Below are 20,322 nucleotides of genomic sequence, written 5' to 3' on the forward strand. Positions count from 1 at the left end.
ATTCTTTCTTTCACAGTCAGCCTGTTGTTTCAGTGGACGCTGCAACCCTCCTCCACCCCAGCCACCTCCAATCAGTTCATCAGCACCTAGTCCAGATTCTCACAGGTCTTCTGCTCATCTCATCGTGCATACCTCCTAACCCTAACGCTAACCCTAACCCTTAGCCGCTTCAATGGTTTCACGGCCCACCTTCTCAGAAGTCTACTCCTCATCTGATCCTGTATCCCTCATCAATACCACCACAAGTGTCTAGACTCCATAGGGCCATGTTCAGTTGTAGCTGTTTACCTCACTACCCCTTCAAGTAAATGAAGTCATCACGATGGCATCTAATGGCTAAAGACTGCACATTTCTTTCATTAATTAGTAAAATAAATTATTGTTAAAATGGTACTGGGTTTCTACTGATTGAAATGTGTATAACTTAACTGCCCTTAACTATTTTCCCTCTTGTCACTCATCTATTGCTGGTAATCCTGTAAAGAACGCTGCAGGAGCTGCATTTCTCAACAGAGCTGTCATTTTAGAGCATCTGCTCCTTTTAGCATCAAATGACTCATTCATATAAAAGTTTTCAGATATAAAAATACAAAATCTTAAATAAATGGGATGACAATTAACCAGAAGAATCGAGGTTTAAGACGTGTCCGTGTTTGCCTAATATTAAATTGATGTCATGGAGGGGTAGGGTTTATGACTTACACTGCTGCCAGTCAGCAGGAGGAGTTCCAAATATTTTGGCTTCACTTTAAAGCAGCTGTTGCTAATTTTTCAGTATATGCTTTGTATCACTTTGTATTAGAACTGTCCATTCAGCTCATTAGAAAGAAAAACTAACAGCAGGTAAATATACACTACATGGACAAAAGTATTTGAAATTATGAAATTTTATGAAATTTTGTTGCTGCTGGATTTTCCACAGTCAACTCTAAGTGGTATTATTAGAAAGTGGAAGCATTTAGCAACCCAGCCACAAAGAGGAAGACCATGTAAAATCACAGAGCGGGGTCAATGACTGCTAAGGTGCATGATGCGTAAAAGTCACAAATGCTGAATTTCAGTTCTGTATTTCCCCTGGCATTAAAGTAAGCACAAAAACTGAGCACCATGGAAGGGGTTTGCTTGGATAGAGTGATGTAAATCACATCCACACTGGGCTGTGTAGCAGTGGAAACATGTTCTGTAGAGTAACAAATCACGCTTGTCTGTTTTGCAGTCAGGTGGGTAAGGCTGGGTTTGGCAGATGCCAGGAGAATGTTACCCGCCTGCCTGCACTGTGTCAACTGTGAGGTTATGGTATGGGGCCAACTCCATATCAGAGTACATGTATTTGAATGCAATGTCCTTACAATCCCTGTTGCTGTAGTGGTCAGGTGGTCAAATACTTTTGTTCATATAGTGTAGGCCCAAAAAGGACTGAATAGTAGTACTTGCTGCATGTTGCACAAATCTGTGCTATCAGCATCATCAAGGCAAGGAGAGGACAGAGATATTTATGACCAACTCTACCAGACATAATTCATGTTTTCATCAAAAAATAAACAACAGTTCGGACTTTACAAATGCGACTTTTGCCATGATAAATGTCTTGGCAGACTGTGAAATCTTTCATTTCAATCAACTAAACAAGAATTCAGTGTAAATATATAAAATCAGGCATGTTTCCCTATTCAAAAAATCATTTAAAGAGTGCTTTCCTTAATTAAAAAATAAGGGCTCAAGACTTCCTTCTCTAATTATTCTGCAGATAAAACACATCAAAAGGTACATGATAACATGCCGTCATGCTTAACAAATGAAAAGGTTTGGGGGACAGCAGTTATTTTTACTGCACAAGTCAGAACTGAAAGAGAGCCGATGTATTTCATAGAAAATCAAAAATATGCACATACATTAGTTTTATAAAAGGAGGGTAAAATATGTGAAATGCACCATTATTATAAAGTCTGTGGTTAAACAGTTGTTGTCGATAAGACTGTGTATGTTTGTAGAAAACACATCAAATAGACTGATTTTGTAATTAATGGCTCTCTTCAAACTTTCTGCTGTTTTCAAATGCCTGTTGAATCAGCACTTTGTGCTAATGCTAGCAGTTACTGCTGCTTCGTATTCTATTAACGGCCCGTTATTAGGTCAACGACTCTTATGTGACTTATTAGATCTGTTGTGTTAAAATTTGGGGACTATTTTCTTCCCTTCAGGATCTTTGTGAAGCATGTTTTACAAACACTTGTTTTAACATCCTCTGAAACACTGAAAACTCTTACATCAGAAATCCGTGTTGAGACACTGTTTTTTCCTTCTTCTCTGGGGCTTCATGCCAGCTAATGTTGTAGTCTTGTGAGGAAGTAAAAATGAACACCTTTATAATCTGTGGATTTGGTCGCTTAATACTTAATTATTGTAAAAATACAATTGTATGAAATATGCAATATCTGCAAATAATTCATTGGTACTGATGATTATTAAGCATTCCTATAATAGAGTTTATCAAATCTACTCCAAAAATATCTGAAGTGCAGTTTGTCATCCATATCTTTCAGTGGTCAAGCACAAAAATGTTTCCTGTTGTCTGCCTCAACTTATTCAGCTTCTCTGATGTCTCCTCTCTTTCCATCTCTGAACTAACTGCAGTATAATGAACTGCTGCTATCGACTCCAACTCCAACATAAATTGCTTGGTTTAAATTGCCATGGTGTTCTGTTAACATATAATCAGGAAATGTAGGCTGAACCAGACACTGGCATAAATGTCGCTCTGCTGACCAGCGTTTTTTCAGAGTTTTGCAAAGATACTCGAACACACCAATGCACAGGCAGCGCTCACAACAGCACAGGTCACAAAGCTAGTTTTTAGATTCAAAGAAGAAGCATAAACCAGCTGAATAATGCAGGTTTGTTCAGAGTCCTTGGGATTGACTTGCCAATTTCAAAATAACCCGGATTGTTTTTTTAAGTTATACCAGATATCCTTTTAACGAACAAACAAATAAATGCAGAGGAAGGTGCTCACATACTCAGAACAGATGCCAATGAACATTTCATCCATCAGCTTCAATGAGTAAGTTCTGGTTTGTGTCTTTTTTTGGTGCCCTCTGTGTATAAAACCAAACCTCTTCTTGCTTTACTGCAATTGTCCTCAATGTATTCAAGTAGTGTTTCAATTAAAAAAAAAACAAATCCTGCTTTGTATTACCAATCAAACTCATCTTTAATCGAAAATATTTGCATATAAAGAAAAAAGGCTGATTCAGCAGTTTGTAGTAACAGACTTCATCTGACATCTACCTCATGCCTGTGGTTATCATCAATCTTGTCACTGCTGGTCTTATTTGCTTAAGTTCCTCATCAAGTGGCACAAGAAAAATGTCAGTCTGTTTAACAAAGAGATCACAACTCCCAACAGGAGCGTTAGTACTTTACTGATATGCAGTGGTGAAAATGTATTTGTACCAAATCACTATCATTCACTGGAATGATGTTGCCTAATGTGGCTTAAAATGAGCCAAGATTTAGACTTTTGTTAAGTAATGCACTGGGTGGTAAAAAACAAACTAACCTGTGCATGGTGGGAGACTTTTGACTGTGACTCCAGTCATCCATGCTCTTCATGCCGCTCATCTGCTGCAGTTTGGAGCTCAGCTCATTGATGATGCTTGCCTTCACACCCGAGAGAGGTGAGTGCAGTCTGCGGCCCTCCAACACCATCGCCTCTCTGTGCACTCCACCTCCACCAAGCTCATGCTCCCCAACTTCACCCCAACTTACTGATCGAGTGTCTATTGGCCTCTCTAAGCAGGCGGCGAGAGCAGAGCTAAAACCATCCTCCATTCTGGAACGACTCTGCTTGCGCCTCCTTTCGTCTGCGTAACCTCCGTCTAACCTCGTGTCTTCTGGGTTGCTTTGTCTCTGAAGCTGCAAAGGTGCAGGGTTGGTGCTGTTCTGCCTTCGTAGCGCTACAGGCAGCACCCTCCCTCCCCCTTCCTTGTGATGAGTCATCTTTGGGAACACAGAGTTTGCCATTTTGGCGCTGTGAACCTCAAATGTTTGCCCACCTGAGTTCTCTCCCTCTCCTCCACCACCTCCCCTTTCTCCTCTCAGTCCCAGCATCTCCAGGTGATGATCGCTGCTGCTGTGACTATCCAGTTCCTCAATCCCAGAATCCACCACTGCATCCTGCCAGTCCCCGCTTTTGGGCCCAACTGTAGAGTGGTAGGTTTGATCAGCAGATTTCCCCCCTGTGCTGAGGCCAGCTTTGGGGCCCGCTATGCTCATGCTGTGGTCGGAGGATGACGGGGATGTGGTGGTAGTGGAGGCGGTGGCTGTGGCTGTCATGGTTGTCGTAGCATACGTCATGGTCGATGTTAGGGCCGCTGTACCTCTGTCTTGGGCCGGTGAGTGGCCACCTATGGAGGAGTCATTGGAGCTGCTGTAATATGGATGAGAGTGGGACATAGGCTGGGGTCTGTGCAGTGATACAGCTGCAGCAGAGGTGGCGTTGGTGGTAGAGGATGGGGGGAATATCTGCGGGGATGGATATGATGGCGAGAGTGCTGACTGTGTGAGGTTAGCCACCTCACTGTCATAGGAGGTGAGACTGGAGCCAGCAGAGTCTCCGCCCTGTGAAGTCTGGGGGGCGTTTGAAGGCTTGGAAGATGGTAGAGGTGGAGGTGGAGGTGGAGCAGCAGAGTGTGGACTCCTTTGTTGATGCGGCTGGATTCTCTCATTTTTACCATTTGCAAACTGTAGTGGAGGGGGCAAGGGATCTGCAAAGACAAATTCATCCTCTGCGTCTATTGAAGGAGCAGGTGGGGGCAGAACCATCAGTCCAAGACCTCCACCTGCAGCTGCTCTTGGGTCCCCCATAGCTTCATGTGTCTGTGCAGGAGCTGTGAACTGAGGGATATAGGGGGTGTTGGGAGCACTGTCCATCTGCAGAAACGAAGGTCTCCGGGGTGCAGGTTGACTTGGAGGTGGAGGAGGTTGTATGGGTGGAGCAGGTCTGCTGTCATACACTTCCTTCTCCCTCTCTCTCTCCCTGGGGCTCTGTTGGTAATACTGCGTTGAATACTGATTGGTTCTGTCTTCTGAGAAGCGAACCCTAAGACCCTCCCTTGATCCTCCTTCCTTTTCTCTCTCCACTCTCTCTCCACCACCTCCTCCCCCCAGGCGTAATATTCTTGGTGACTGTGGTCGGCTCAGAGATGCAGGCGAGGTCGTAGCAGTGGGGGAGCTTAGGTGGAGAGACACTGGGGAGGTGTAAGCTGATTGTGTCGGGGTTGCAAAGAGAGAAGGAGTTGGGGTCTGAACAGGGGTGGGGAACGCGCCGACTGTAGACAGCTGCCGACCAAAGTGCCGCTCTTCTCTGCGAGTCCTTCGGTCATCCTTTAAGGCTCGTTCCCTTGCAGCTAATGCCAGACCAAGAGGGGATGAAGGGTCCAGAACTTTCCCTGTAAGCGGGTGGATAAAGGTGGTGGTAGGCTGGGAGCCGTACATGGATGGAGCTGACTTTGGCTGGCCGTCCTGACTGAGAATGGGGGAGGAATACTCTGGCAGGCCAAACGCCGGGGGCATGCTGCTGGAGTAGTTCACATAGTTATCACCAGAAAACATGCCCTCATCTATAGACTTAGAAGGCCGTAGTCGAGGGGTGGGCACCTCCATCTGTGTAAGCTGAGTTCTTGACACTAACGCCATTCCCCCCTCCCCTTCTCCGCCTCCTGCTTCTCCTTGGATATCCTCCTCAGAAGAAAGAAAGAAGGAGGCACTCTTCCTCCTCATTTCTTTAAAACGTTCTCTTTCCCTGCGCGCTCCTCCTCCTCCACCTCCTCCTCCGAAGGCCGAACTATAAGTAGAAGAGTAATCCAAGTGTTCCAAGTTTTGCGAAGAAACTGCTGGAGCAACCGTTGATGAAGGCAAGGTGGTGGTGGATGTAGGCGGCTGAGGTGGCAAAGGAGTAAGTGGCGAGGGTAGACTTGTGTTGGGGCTGTCTGTTGTTGTGTCTACAGAGGGTGGGTCTTCTACATCCTGAGACGTCTCAGCTTCCATGCTGCTGCCCTGGCTGCTCCGCCCGCTGCTGCTGGTGGAGGGCGCTTTGACGATGATTGTAGGAATAGGGATGGAGCTCTTCTCTTTGGCTGCTCCTGCTTTTCCCCTGTGCTGCCTCAATCCGTCTTCAATTTTTGATTGCTTCATCAGAGCACCTCGACCGCCCCTTCTTGCTGCACCCCTCCCGGCTCCTCCACCCTGCTCCCTGTTGGGTAAATGTGGGTGATGCTGTGGTGCCTGTTGGGTCTTGGGCTTAGCGCTTGTTGGAGGTGTAGCGCTGCTGTAGCCTCTACGTAGACCTCCCATCTTGCCTCCACCTCTCCGCGGCGCTTCCTGCTCTCTGACGACCAGTCCTTCGGATTGTCTTCGGAGTGTGGGAACCATCACCTGCTGATTAACACCGCCAGGTCCCCCCCTCTCCCAATTGGGTTGTCCTGGCTGAGAGTGTAGCTGGTAATGGTGTTGAGACACAGGTGGGATTGGCATAGCAGGACCTCTCCCAGGATGAGGGCCTGCAGATAATGGTGGCTCAGGGGCAGAAGTGTTGGGCGGTGGGGGGATTTCCTCTGGTCCTGGAACTGAGAGGCTGCGAGCCAGTTTCATAGAAGGTGGGTGGAGGTACTGCCTTTCCTCCTCTGTTACACCTGAGAAAATAGGATGAGGAAATTATTTAGCAATTAATACCATAAAAGAAAACAGTGCCCAGGACGATATTGAGACTTGTTGGTCAAATAACTTATAGAACAAATCTGAGGTCAGTCAGACAACCAATGTTTGTGATTGTCTGATTTCTCTCCTGCAGCAGCAGGCCTCGACCTCATGACTCTCTGTAGGTTTACTTGCATGCAGAAATTGGAGTAGAGATATGAAAGTGTCAGAGCCTGCAGGTGGATGTTGTGTGGAGGTGGAGCTACATAACCTTGCAAAGCAGATGGATACGCTCATTTCCTTGTTTTTCACTGGCGAATCCATCTTGCAAAGCTCCAATCTGAACTGTTTGGGCCCAGTTAGAAAGTGACAGGACCAATCAGCGACGAGGGGCAGTACTTTCAGGCACAGCAGAGTCGTGACATAAACAAGCAGCAGCAAGAGCTGGTGCAGTTATGGAGGAAGAAATTAGCGTGGATGCTGCTAAAGTGCCAGTTTTATTAGAACTCAACAACATTTTTGACAAAAGAAGAACAAAGAACAGCATTGAATTGTTTTCTTTTTAAAAACAACAAAAGTCGAGTACTTAAATGTCTATAGTCGCCATGTTTCGCGTTATTCATCAGTAACTGCACACGCGGAGCTCGATAGTGGTTACGTCACGTGTTTTGTTGCTCTGATTGGCCCATAGAGATGTGACAGACAGTACGTTCATCCTATTACACTCCGAGTTTTTTCAAAGCCTCTGCCTTTTCTCAAATGTTTCCTATTGAAGGTTTCCCAGATGGATGTGTGAAACAAATCCATCTGGCTTGTCAGGTTAGGAGCTACAGGCAAGAGCACAGAACTGATTCAGGGAAGAGCTGGCAATGACAGAGCAGAGGGAGAAATTGGAAATCTTGCAGCTTAAATATATCACTGATTGGGAGGATGTTTGGCAGGTAATGGTGTATGATGCCGCACGCCAAGTGTGAATCAGTGCAGCTCTCATTGTCTGCATGAACTAGCTCATAGGGGTTGCTGCATTGTGAGCCTCTAGACAAATGTCCAGATATGATCAATGTTAATGTGCAAAACAGAGAAAACTTTACTTGGGTTAAAGGGGTATCATCCCCTGGGAAAAAACACTATCATTATCTTTTATGATTTTTGTCCTGTAATAAAGGGTAAAAGTAAAAATAACTGATAAAAGTAGAGGTGATAAAATTTCATTTGAATTGACTAATGAAGTGATTAAAATGCTATTGATATGATAAAATAGTGACAAATATTATCATATGATTATTTAAAATTCATCATTTATCATTAATACCGCAAACATTTCAATTTATTTTTTAAGAAAAGGAGCCTCAAGGGTGAAAGCACAAAGACTGATGATAAAAATTAAGGTGAGATTTTATTGCCTTCACTTTTATCATTTAATTTTTGCTACTTTCCCCCTTCACAGTCCTGGGCATGTGTAAGTAACCGCAAAAAAGAATGATGGACAGACCAAAAAACCTTTAATTGTACTGACTTTAAAGGTACAATATGTAGAATTGTTACATTGAAATGCTGCTGCTGTTCTGTTGCTGTATCTCATGAATGTTTTGTGACTATTACTTGTGATGGACCACGATTATTTCCTGCCATTAGCTGTGTGTTCATCCAAGCTGCGACGGCCTCCTGCCTCTAGGGCCTGCTGTTGTTTTGTGTGTGCTCCCCTGTACTGGTGGTTTGTTTTGTTTGTCCCTGCAGGCTTGGTGGGAGGCATGCGCTGCACCTAGGAGGATCCCCCAGGTGCATAAGAGCTGGCCATTTACTACTCTGCCTCCCTCTCTCTGCTCTACCCTGTGCTGCTGCAGCTCTGCTCTGCTGCTCTGATCCCCAATGCAGCGATTCCTCGTTTACACTATGTTTGGGTTTAGTTATCTTCTTTGTTAGTTTAGGTGACATTTAGTTGGGTTGTTAATCCGTTAATTGACATTTGTTTGTAATAAAATCATTTCATTATTTTAGTTAAACCTATACATCTCCTCATTTTTTTGTCATGGCGTTGAGCCAGGTTATGACAAAGCTTCCTTGTAATTAGTAACTCCATCCTCTAACACCCAACCCCTGTAACGATGTAGCCCCTCTAGACATTTCCAAGTCAGGTAGAAAAGTACTGCTCAGCTCTGTCCACCACTTCCATCTCTGCAGCTTTTCAACAAACATGTATTTGTTAACAGTAAACTATTTTTGTGGATTCATTCACATAAATGCTGTTTAAAGTGTCTTTCCTTATTAACAATACAGTGATTGCAGACAGCTTTGAACCAGAGAGGCTATTCTGAGTAGTGTTTCTCCCTTTTACATAAAATTCATCAATGAAACGAAAACAGCGGTTTATTACAGAGTGCAGACTTAAAAGTGAAATGTGTCATTTACTGTTTATTAGCATGCTAATTATGGACTACTATTTTTTCCATATTCTGAAGTTGCCTTCTCTCTACTCCTAATAATTCAATATAGCACATAAATGCAATTGATGGATTGTGTTCTTATGAAATATATTGGTGTAATAGCAAATTTGAAAGTTTCTGACAAGAAAGTACTAGTAATATAGCATACTTGCTAATTATATATAATATTTAGGGCCCAAGCACAGACCTCGGAGCGAGGACCCTATTGAAACTCTAGCATCTCTTCATTATTATCCTGACTGTGAAATCGCTAATTTGGGGGCCTTAACATGCTCAAAAATTTACCAAACTCTACCCAAAATTGTCCCCCAAGGTAAATAACAACCTTTTGGTGGAATTTCGCAAATCCATCGGCCACTCGCCACTGGGCAGGGCTAAAAGTGAGATAGGGCCGTGGGTAACACCTACATGCACCAAAATTGGTACACATATGTATCATGATGAGACGAACAAAAAATTACATTATGACCATCCTCTAAAATGTACAGGAACTGCACTACAAACCGTATTTTTTTTTGTCAAATTTTGACATTTTCCAAAAAGCACACATTTTGCATTTGAACGAACTCGTACTAGGGATTTCAACAGATGGACTCCAGAATTTTTTTTACATAAACTACACCAACTGGAGATCTAAAGTTGTGTGAACGGTGAGTTTTCATCATGGGGCCGGGTCGTAATAGGGGCCCAATTTTACCCTATTTTTGGTGTGTTTTTTACAGTAAAAATTACACCATAAGGTCCAATAACTTTTTAGTGCTTATGTCAATCATCACCAAACTTCACATGGATAATCACACAATGGTCCTGAATACATCCATACATTAATATCAGCACTTTGTCACAGCACCCCCTTCTGCTAAGTGAACATTTACACCATTGATTTTTTCACGTGTTTTTTTTATGAGTTGCCACAAAAAAATTCACCGAAAATACACCGTTCATCCGAGGCCTATGATTTTCGCTGTGCATATGGATCATCATCAGGGCTACAAAAAAGCTATTGGACCCATGCCAAAATCCCAACAGGAAGTCCACCAGCTCTGCCCCAATTTCAAAAGAAGTCAAATTTTTGGACAATTATACACTGAAAACTGATGTAACTTTGGTGGAGATCATTCTATGGTCTTCATAATGTTATGGCAACACATCAGTATCACACTGAACACGCCCACATGAAAATAGCTCATCATAGTGTTCCCTACTGCCAACAGGAAGTGATGCAAATGGGTCATTTCTGCATTTTTCTTAGTGTGTTGAACCTATCATGCTCTGATGTTGACCTCAACTCCTCAATATTTGTCACCGCATTGATGTTTTATTAACAGACACCCCAGTGGCCATGTCAGCCATTTTGATCCTTCGCCATTGGACAGGAAGTGGGTCATTTCTGTGTTATTCTTACTGTTTTTAACCTATAATGCTCTGATTTTGACCTGAATTCCTCAATATCTTTCCCAACATCGCCATGTTTCATTCCTGGATGACCCAGTGGCCATGGCAGCCATTTTGATCCTTCAACGTCTGACAGGAAGTGGGTGTAACTCTCATATGAAACACCCAATTGCCTTGAAATTTCACAGGTATGATCAGGGTCTGCCTCTCTACCAATTTCAGTGCTAATTTCATGGTTTTGCTGTAGCACCCCCTACTGTAAGGTGCAATTACACCTCAGAAATAACAATTCCATTAATTTTTCAATTTTACATGATAAAAACTCTGTCCCTCATCACTTCTACATATCAACATCAGACATCCCAGTGGCCATGGCGGCCATTTTTTGATCCTTTGCCATCTGACAGAAAGTGGGTTTAATTCTCATATGAAACATCAGATTGCCTTGAAATTTCACATGCATTATCAGCATCTGCCTCTACACAAATTTTAATGTTAATTTCATGGTTTTGCTGTAGCGCCCCCTACTATAAGATGCAATTACTCTTCAAAAATAACAATTCCCATCTTTTTATGATTTTACATGATAAATAGTCCTTCCCTCATCCCTTCTACATATCACCATCCACCTCTGACATACTGCCACCTGCTGTTGAGGGGCAGTACTACCTCATCAACAAAGTGCACCATGCTGTTTTTTAATGTAATGACGCCCAAAGAAAGATCGCCCTGGTCTCCCTGCCATGCAGCAGCACACTGCACGGGGTTCACCTTCACCCGACTGTTGCCACACACTGGCGGTTGCGTCAAGCCCCAACCTGCGCCAGGGTCCGAGGGCCCTCCAGTGCTGCTTGAAGCCCTAATATATACTATCATTATACATAATAGTAAATAAGTGTGAAACTACTAGTGAATAACGATGAACAAGACCTCACTTTTGTCACATATTCTGGGTTGCAAAGGCTTAATTTATCCTAATCCTAGTTATTTGGACATTACTATGAATAGAAATCTTGTGCTTTGTTTTATATGAATATACCATACTTATTCAGGGTAATCAAGGGAGAAATATGATAACTTTTTCTTTTATTGGGCTCTTAGTACATAGTAATTTTATAGTAATAAGTGGTAATTATCTGATAATTTCTCATGAATAAGGTGATATTTACAAAGTAATAAGTTGGCATTTTACCAAATACTAGCTCAGAAATGTTAAGGAAGTATTTGCATATCAATAATGTATCAATCATCAAGTAGTTACTTGTAGTATTGTCGCAATTCTCTAGTGATTAGATGGTATTTACCCTAACCCTACACCCCTGTCCTCCAACCCTAACCCTTAAAATAACTTGAAAATTATTTAAGAAGGACTCACTTTTATTTAGCAGGCACAAATACAGAAATTACCTCGGAATCATCAAGCAACTTGAATAAAAAATTATCATCTTATTCTTAAAAAATATCTTACCACCTAATTGCCAGAGAATTACCAAAATACTACAAGGGTAAAGGTTAGGGGGTTAGGTTAAGGGTAAAATACCACAGAATTACCAGAGATCTGCCGCAATACTAGAAGGAATTACTTCATAATTAATACATTATCACTAGGTAAATACTTCCTTAAAATGAATATATTGTCAAGTTCTCACTTGGTAAAATGCCCCTTATTACTTTAAAATTACTAGGTAATTAGGGCCCACTAAAATACAGTGTTCCTTTTAGCACTATTCCTCTGGTAGTAGAACCTTATAAGAGCCATACTAAGCAAAGCATATTAAGGTCAAACTGAATTTCAAACAACTTCTTGATTTTCTATAAATTTGCAGTAATAAGGAGGTTATTAAAGAAAAACTCTTAGTTAACAACCTTTTAGCCATGAATTATGGTTTTGTAGAATAAGATACTAACAAGTGCTTAATGATGGCAAATGAGCAATTAGTGTGCTACTAATTAGCATGCTAATAATCAGCTAATTAATGGTGAATGCTGTGACCTTACAATAAAATGTTCCAAATAATTATATAGAGTTTACTTTGTCCCTTAGTCTGTTATTTGATTTTGTAGCTCACAAAGCAACATCACTGTTAATTTCGGTCTTTTCCATAACCAGTTAAAAACTCTTGACTTAAGCTCTAAGATGTAATAAAATTTTAAGACGGATGCTTCAAAAGAAAGCAAGGTAGATTTTCTTACCGATAGATTTCTGTCGCATCATGACTGCATGCTGACTGTGGCCTGGTTGGAAATGAGCTTGATTGAAGCCGAAACCTACTCCATGTTGCACCACACTCATTGACGCCTGCTGCTCGTAGGGTTGCTTTAGGTGTGGAAACACATTTAGAAAAAAAATTAGAGACTTTGAAGCTAAATAGAGGAGATAAAACCATTCACCCTGATAAAATGTAATCAAACTGATACAGCTGTTAGGCTGATATTGATTTGATATACTGTATAAAGCAAGACAGAAAAAGCAGCGGGTCTAAGTATAAGTGTATCAGGCAGGAGAGCAGAGATGAATGGATTCAACCTGACTCACTCTTAACAAATGTTTTGGTGTGGGTGGTCCATTGTCAATCATTTTCTGTAAAGTGCAGGAGAACACATCCAGCTAAAAAAAAAATAAAGACCTTGCTGCTTTCCAGATACGAAAGCTCGCATTAGTCACTTCCATGACTAAATATGTGCTACATCCTAAAGCACTTGGAGACAGGTCCATAACTGCCTCATATTTGTTCACATTTTGCAGGTAGCAAGAAAGTGAATTTGAGAATCCAGCAGGACCTAGAGTTAAAATAACAACAAACTGTCTTTTTTATTTTTTTTAAATTCCCAGCAGTACCTCAGCGGAGATGCTGGGAACAATACTCTTGCTCCGGTCCCTCTTGCCTCCGTGACCTCTCTGGCCCTGGTTGTCGGATGTGATAGTGTGCTGGGCAGCAGCCAGGATTTCATCCAGTTTATCTTAAACAAAAACAGAGGAGGGATGAGTCCAAAAAGAAACATAGAAAGGTAGAAAGAAGGGGTAAAAATTAGAGCAGGTGAGGATTTTAGTGTGCCCCCTTAAGGTGTAAAAAACACCCTCTAACAGTGTGACAACAGCTGCAGGAATGATTTCTTACTTAGGGCCATCTGATAGACCGTCCTCTTCTTATCAGGACCCTGAGAGGACTCGAATTCTGAAGAGGGAGGAGAAAAAAAGAGCATCAAACAGGCCGACTTTTAATTAGAGCTCAGGGGCTGATGGGGGGGAAAGATAAAGGCTCATATTTACCTGCTTTCTTTTTCCACGGAGAGGCAGCTGTGGCAAGAATAATCAGGAAAAAACAGAAGATTAGGTGTGACTGGAAGTGCTGTGTTGTCATGTGTATTTAAGCAGATAAAAAGATGAAATACATACTCGAGAAACATGTGATAGTGTGAATACTGATGTGATGATAGGGATGGAGATGAGGACGGAAATGATAATGAGAGCACACAAGTCCTTGAGTCTCCCACCTTTGTCCACTGTGGGCAGCACGTTGGGTTCAAAAAGAAAGAAAGAAAGAGCAATGTGACTGATTTATCACATCAGACATATATCACTTCTTTATATAACTCTTTAATGATTGCATTGCTTCTCTTGGGTTATATCACCTGGATAAGAGAGCTTTCCATCAAAGTAATCTAAGGAAAAAAGCAACATAATTACACCTACACTAGATCTTTTTTCTTGGCTTTCTCTGCATCAACATGTTTAATATTTAATCTAATGTTTCCCTGGTACTGCCAGAGCTCTACTATAATCCTGCAGAGAAGCTGCACCTAAAAAAACAAAGTTTAGGACTTTTTCCTGATTCTATCCAGATTCCAGACTTTGCCCCTCTGTATCCTTTACATTTAGTCCTTTGTCCCCTCTCTGGTCTTACCCATGTCCTCCAGCTCTGATGTCATCGACTTGGATCGCAGTGCGATGGCAGGAGGAGTCAGTCTTTTAGTCTGCTGCGGGGCTGCCAAAGGGAAGCGGGCCAAATGCAGACTTAATGTTTAGTATTCTCATATAAACATGCAGTCACCACCGACAACCACATCGCAATATGCCTTTTAGAGTGATGTAAACATGCAATCAGCTTAATCGTTACATCATGAACACAGGATGGTAAATGACTTGCAGGGGAAAATGTGACGCTTACCTCTCTTTCGAACTGTATCCTCCAGTTCAGGGTTTCGAGCAACCATCACAACTTTGACCATGAGGCTGTTGCCGCCTTGTCTGATCATGTTGACCACCTGCCTGTGGCCAACTTTAACCACATTTTGGCCATTTACCTGATTGGACACAGAAACAAATAAGGACACAGCACAGGAAAACCATTTACACTTGTGATTTTTGGGGGGCTTTTAATAACCTTGCAAAGCAGATGGATTTGACAGACACCATCTCTGTCATCAGGCAAATCCACATTATTATTAAAGGAAAGGCAGAGAGAAACACTGAAAGCTTTTCATGACGGAAAAGATGTTTTCGCTCTTCCCCTCGTCTGCTTTGGCATGGGTTTGCAATCGTTACAGATGGAGTTGCTGGTGTATCCGATGGCTGCTACAAAAGTAGCTGTTAACTCGAATGTGACTATAGGAGAGCACCAGATTAATCGAAACAGGACCACATTTCTTTTTAAATCAAGAGCAAAGAGCCACGGCAAAGAGTTGTCTCGGCAGAGAAGATGTTTTTGCACATCTCCCGTTCTTGGCATCAATGTATTCATCGAGAAGCACTGCCATTAACAACCAACAGCAGCTGTACAATGTCAGCTCAAGAGTAGCGCACACGTACAATGTCCTTTTGTCTTGTCGCTCTGATTGGCCCATCATGAATGTGACAGACAGAACGTTCCTCAAACCACCTTCCGAGAATTTTTTGAAAAGTCCTGCTCTTCCCAAATACTTTCTATGGGAGCTTTTGCAAATGAATGTGAAATATATCCATAAAATGGATATGGCGTGTCAGATTAGGCTTTTATGGCCTTTAAGCTGCATTCTTATCGAACAATCTGGTTATGCTTTGATCAATATGGTATGCAATTTTTTGCATATTAGATTTGAACTTTTCTGGCACCCTTCTGTTGGGGTACAAATGGTACCAATCTGATTGGAGAAGAATCTTCACTACCTGTATCGCACCAGTAATAATGGGCAAACACAAAACCTGTTACATTTTATGATATGCTGACTAGGCATTATAGGCACATGCCCAGGGGCTCATGCCTACTGAGGGATCAGCAAGACATTGAGAGAAAAGATACAATTTTTTTTTTCTTCAGTTACACAGCACTAAACAGACTGGACTTAGGGACAGAGCCCTGCGTGGGACCCTACCTGCCCAATCCTCTTGAATTTCTATGTCTGTAAATTAAGCACTTAATGCAAAGAGGCTAATTTTTATGGAAAACAGGTATTTTCCCTTACAAATAACAGCATAATGGCTCAGCATCTCCATGCCTGTGTGCCAAAGAAGCACATAAGCAGAGATGTATCAGCAGAGATGCTCATAGGCCTGCAGTACTTTAGGAGGATCATTAAAGCTTCCATGTGCATCTTATGAATTAGACAAAGCCTTGTTGACTAACTCTGACAGTGCAAGCAAACTTTTCGTTCAGACCTGCTCCCAGTACAGCCCTCTAACTTGGTTCTTCTTCTAGAGCAAACAGGATAAGTTTCCCCAAAAAACTGCAGCAGCTGCTATTGAAATATGTCTTTAATCACTTATCCCCAATGTATTTGTAACCCTACATTTTTTACATGATTTTGGCATTGTTATGTATAAATCCTGTGTGGTGGAGGAGATCTACAGAGATCTGTAGAGCCATGGGACTGCTTGTAGGACTTAAGCCCTTAATGTTGTCTCAAAAGCGTTAAGCTTGGTATAAAGTATGTTCACAACATGGAAATTTCTTTCTTATAGCCAATATGAGAAAAAATATTAATACTTTCTGTATTCTTCATGAATAAATCAATATCTGTAACCAAACATTTAGCTTTTTTATGTGTATTTTAAAGAATTGTTTCTATGGCAAAGTTTTACCCTAGCCATGTTATGTAGCTTTAAAAATGAACAACAGACATTTTCTCTGACAGTTTTTAGGAAGCGTAAATAAAATATTTAGATCTTCAACGATAAAAAATACAAAATTCTGGGGATCTACGCTTTACATGGATAGTATATTTGACTCATCTAGCTCCACCCCTTCAACACATCTGAATACTGTTTGATGGAGTAAAACAGGTGTTGATTTCATCTTTTTTTGTGATCATATGGACTGAAGTCTGTCAGTGGAAATCCTGTATAACCTATAGGTGTTTCAAACAAATAGCAGCCTATAATTCAAACCTTGATTGCTTGTTTGTGTGGTGGTGAGGAGGAGGTGGCCCTCCAAGATTTTGTGCCCAGGGGTCTCTATATTCTTTATCTAAACCTGTATGCTAAACAGCTTTTAGAGGAAACTGGGATACACTTTTTAGCTGGGGTAGCGGTTGGATTGAAACAACAACTCAGTGAGTACTGATGTGTTGTTTATGTTCAAGCCTGTTCCATTAGCTATAAAAATCCAAAATGGTACCAAATAAAGAGATGTTTGGAAGCCAAAAGGACAGGGTCTTACTAGTGAGCTGAGCCAAATGAGAAAGAGCTAGAAATTCCACTATGATCAAGGCTGGGTAGACACTGGCTATTGAAACACAAGCAATATCAGAGTTGCATGGAGCAAACTGTGCCAAACTTCACTGAACTAAATGGGATCACTTGGAAATGAGCCACAAGCTGGATTTGATGAAATGAAATAATTCAATGATGAAAACTTGATTGTTTTTCCAAATATCATGCATAATACTAAAATACTGAACTTCAGGGGGCCTACTTCTAAACCTTGCTTTACTCTAACGATGCAACTTTCTCAAGTTTCACACATTTTGTTCCAATTTTCTGAAATTTAACTCCAAACATGTGTATTCCTACACTGATTTTAATCCGAGTGCCAGCAAGTCATGCAGCCCCTACAGTAAATCACAGGCACAAAGGCTTGGACAGCTACAAAAGTGACTCATATTAGGTAGAATACTAATTAGCAGAATGTGTCAGCTTTAATGGAGGCTTGACAATCATTTTTAGAGCTTTTAAAGGTACAAAATGTCCAATGTTGTTGCATGTGCTGTTGATGCTTTGTTGATGAGGAACAGCAGCCAAAAGTGAAGCGATCTTTCAGTAATTCTGACAAAAATGTGCTTTTTGGAAAGTGCTTTCTTAGAAAAAGGGGAAAATTGCACAGACGTGCACATACATTTAGAGGGGCTTTACACAGAGGAGAGGAGAGAGTTTGATCTTTTATTGTGTAGTTTCTAACAGGTCATGCTATCTTGAACTACGATCTGCACTGAAAATCCAGCCTCTAAAAAGGAGTATAATCATAGTCAAGAAGCATGTTATTTGTTATGAAATATATTTTTCTTGGAGGACCCACTTTGATTCAGCCAGTCTGTTTTATGTTGTTTAATTCCTACATTTCCCAGAATGAGTTGTAAAACTGTCAGAGAAAGTTTCCTGCTCTCATTAGAGGGAAAATTACAAGTCTTTTTTTTTTTTTAGAGAGCTGTTTAAATTCCTTACTCAAAACGTCATATTCAGCTTACTTTGACTTTTTGGTTTAGTGCTAAATGATCCATGAAAACGCAGAAAAATTTGTAGGGTTTGTTTCAATACTGAGTTACTCCTGTATGGTTTACCAGTTGTTTTTACTCTTAAGGAAGTCTATTGTCATTTAAGCTATATTTATTCTGTTTTCATTATGTTCAACACATAAGAGTTCAACACATCCAGCCTGCTGCTTACTTAACTGTTTGTAAATTGTTTAGTAGTCTATGAGACATAACAGGTCAAACTAGCTGAAAGAGGGCATATCTCCATCTGCTCTTGGCATACAGTGCTGTGCAGATATTTCGGCATGTTTGGGCCAAAAATTGAGGCTGAAGTAAGGCAGATAGGGCGAGTAAGCAGCCTGAGGGCACCCTCAGGCAGGAAGGAGGACTGACATTACCCCAGTCCCTGCTCTGGATGTCCTTGCATATAAGCAAGACTTCTTGTAAATATTCTGTTGAAAAATAACACAGACGATGTGGCGAGTAAGCTCGGCCTAGGTTGCTGTGTTGTAGGATTACCAAGAGCCCCTGATCATGCTGTGGATGTGCCAAGGGCCTGAAAACCACAGGCGGTCTGCGGGCCTATCACCAGGGGTGCAAAAGCCCGGACAAAAGAGATGCTGTTGAACACACATTGAGCTTGACTCTCATAAATATGACAAGAATACTAAATATATCCATCCAAAGAACAACATAGAGCCTCATATGCAAAGTATGCATTGTGATGCAAGGACTTTATCTTCCTCCAGATTCAACATGTTGTTAGCATCTTCGTTTGTATGATTTTGTATGACCTCATGTAGCCTACCTCGATGAGGAAATCCCCCATCCTCAGGCCGGCCCTCCAGGCCACGCCCCCCTCATCGACAGACTCCAGGTACTGCAGCGCGGGGAACGCCGGGGTGGGAGTAAACTCCTCTATGGGAGTCTGAGCTGCAGAGGAGGAGACCAAAGGGACAATTATGAGTAGACACAAATAGACAAGATCAAGTGTGAATGGAGAGGGAAGCAAATGAGAGACTGATATGAGCTGGATTTTCATTTACCTTTGGCTCCTCTAAGCACAAAGCCAAATCCCTCATTGTCTTTCTTCTGTAGGAGCACTGTCTTCTCCTTAATGATGTAGTCACTTAAAGAGGGAGCAGAGGGTACAAAGGGGAGTAGAGAGATGGAAAAAAGAGAGAAAATTGAGGAGAAAATGAGGTATATGGCTTATATAGCAACAGAAAACACTTATTGTCATGCAAATAAAGCATTTTTATGAATGAGGAAAACAGCCATACTGCATCACATTATGAAATCACACTGCAGCAAAGGAAAGGTTGGTGTCGGTGTCATACAACAAGCACTGGTGCACAAAAAAAGGTTGATTGCATGAATACAGTTGGGAGGAAGAGTATATGAGATGACATCCTATACTATGAGATAATCCACATAGAGCTGACAAGCACTGAGCCAGGGGGAACAGCACACTAGAAAAATGTGCGCATACACTTCAGTGATAATGGAAACTTCCAAATGCACCTAAATCACTGCATTAGCTTCCCCTGCCTCTGGCAGCTTTTGGGAGGAAACTGCTCTACAGACTCCCGCGTACCACTACCGGTCATACATGACACTTCAAATTGTACAAGAGGGAGTCAGACGGGCCTCTGATCTGCCTCCACAAACAGCTCCTCTTGCTCAAAGCCAGCAGATCACAGACATTGGTGATGCAATCTTATTATGTTGGAGTAGAGTAACAGCTGGCCCAGTGAGCTCCTTCATTATTCTATTACCATGTCTGCGACTTTTGGCTATGCTCTTTACAGCATTTTCTCCAATATAGGGCTGGTTAAATGGACTCCACACTTGCAGCCACCTCTCATGACTCATTCCTGGACCTGACTTTCTAACAATGTCAGTTCACGCTGGTTCTGTTGGAGCACTCGCAGCTTGAGAGCTAAATGATTTAAAAGGAATTACAGATATTTCTTTCCTAGACAGCTCATTACCAAGTTAGATTGTTTCCCAAAAAACTTCACTTAAAGTGACACTTGACGAATCAAAGTGGATGATTTCCTAGAAGGGTTGAGCTGTGGATGGGTTGCCTTTTTTCAGACTCGTCTTTATTTATAGTGAT

General features: G+C 41.8%; 1 protein-coding gene across 2 annotated transcripts in view; it reads right to left on the bottom strand.

Annotated features, from left to right (window-relative positions):
- The window catches only part of LOC121528382 (SH3 and multiple ankyrin repeat domains protein 1-like), a 64,309-nt gene that overhangs the window by 6,656 nt on the left and 37,331 nt on the right, over positions 1-20,322 (bottom strand). For both annotated transcript variants that reach the window (XM_041815824.1, XM_041815823.1), the window contains 10 exons: positions 19,247-19,329; positions 19,009-19,133; positions 14,705-14,840; positions 14,441-14,521; positions 14,031-14,039; positions 13,807-13,833; positions 13,655-13,711; positions 13,375-13,496; positions 12,729-12,852; positions 3,560-6,692 (listed from right to left, as the gene is read on the bottom strand). In XM_041815824.1, the coding sequence (XP_041671758.1) occupies positions 3,560-6,692; positions 12,729-12,852; positions 13,375-13,496; positions 13,655-13,711; positions 13,807-13,833; positions 14,031-14,039; positions 14,441-14,521; positions 14,705-14,840; positions 19,009-19,133; positions 19,247-19,329 (3,897 nt within the window). The remainder of the gene's footprint in view (positions 1-3,559; positions 6,693-12,728; positions 12,853-13,374; positions 13,497-13,654; positions 13,712-13,806; positions 13,834-14,030; positions 14,040-14,440; positions 14,522-14,704; positions 14,841-19,008; positions 19,134-19,246; positions 19,330-20,322) is intronic.

This window comes from Cheilinus undulatus, linkage group 20 (genome assembly GCF_018320785.1).
Source record: "Cheilinus undulatus linkage group 20, ASM1832078v1, whole genome shotgun sequence".
Taxonomy (NCBI): Eukaryota; Metazoa; Chordata; class Actinopteri; order Labriformes; family Labridae; genus Cheilinus; species Cheilinus undulatus.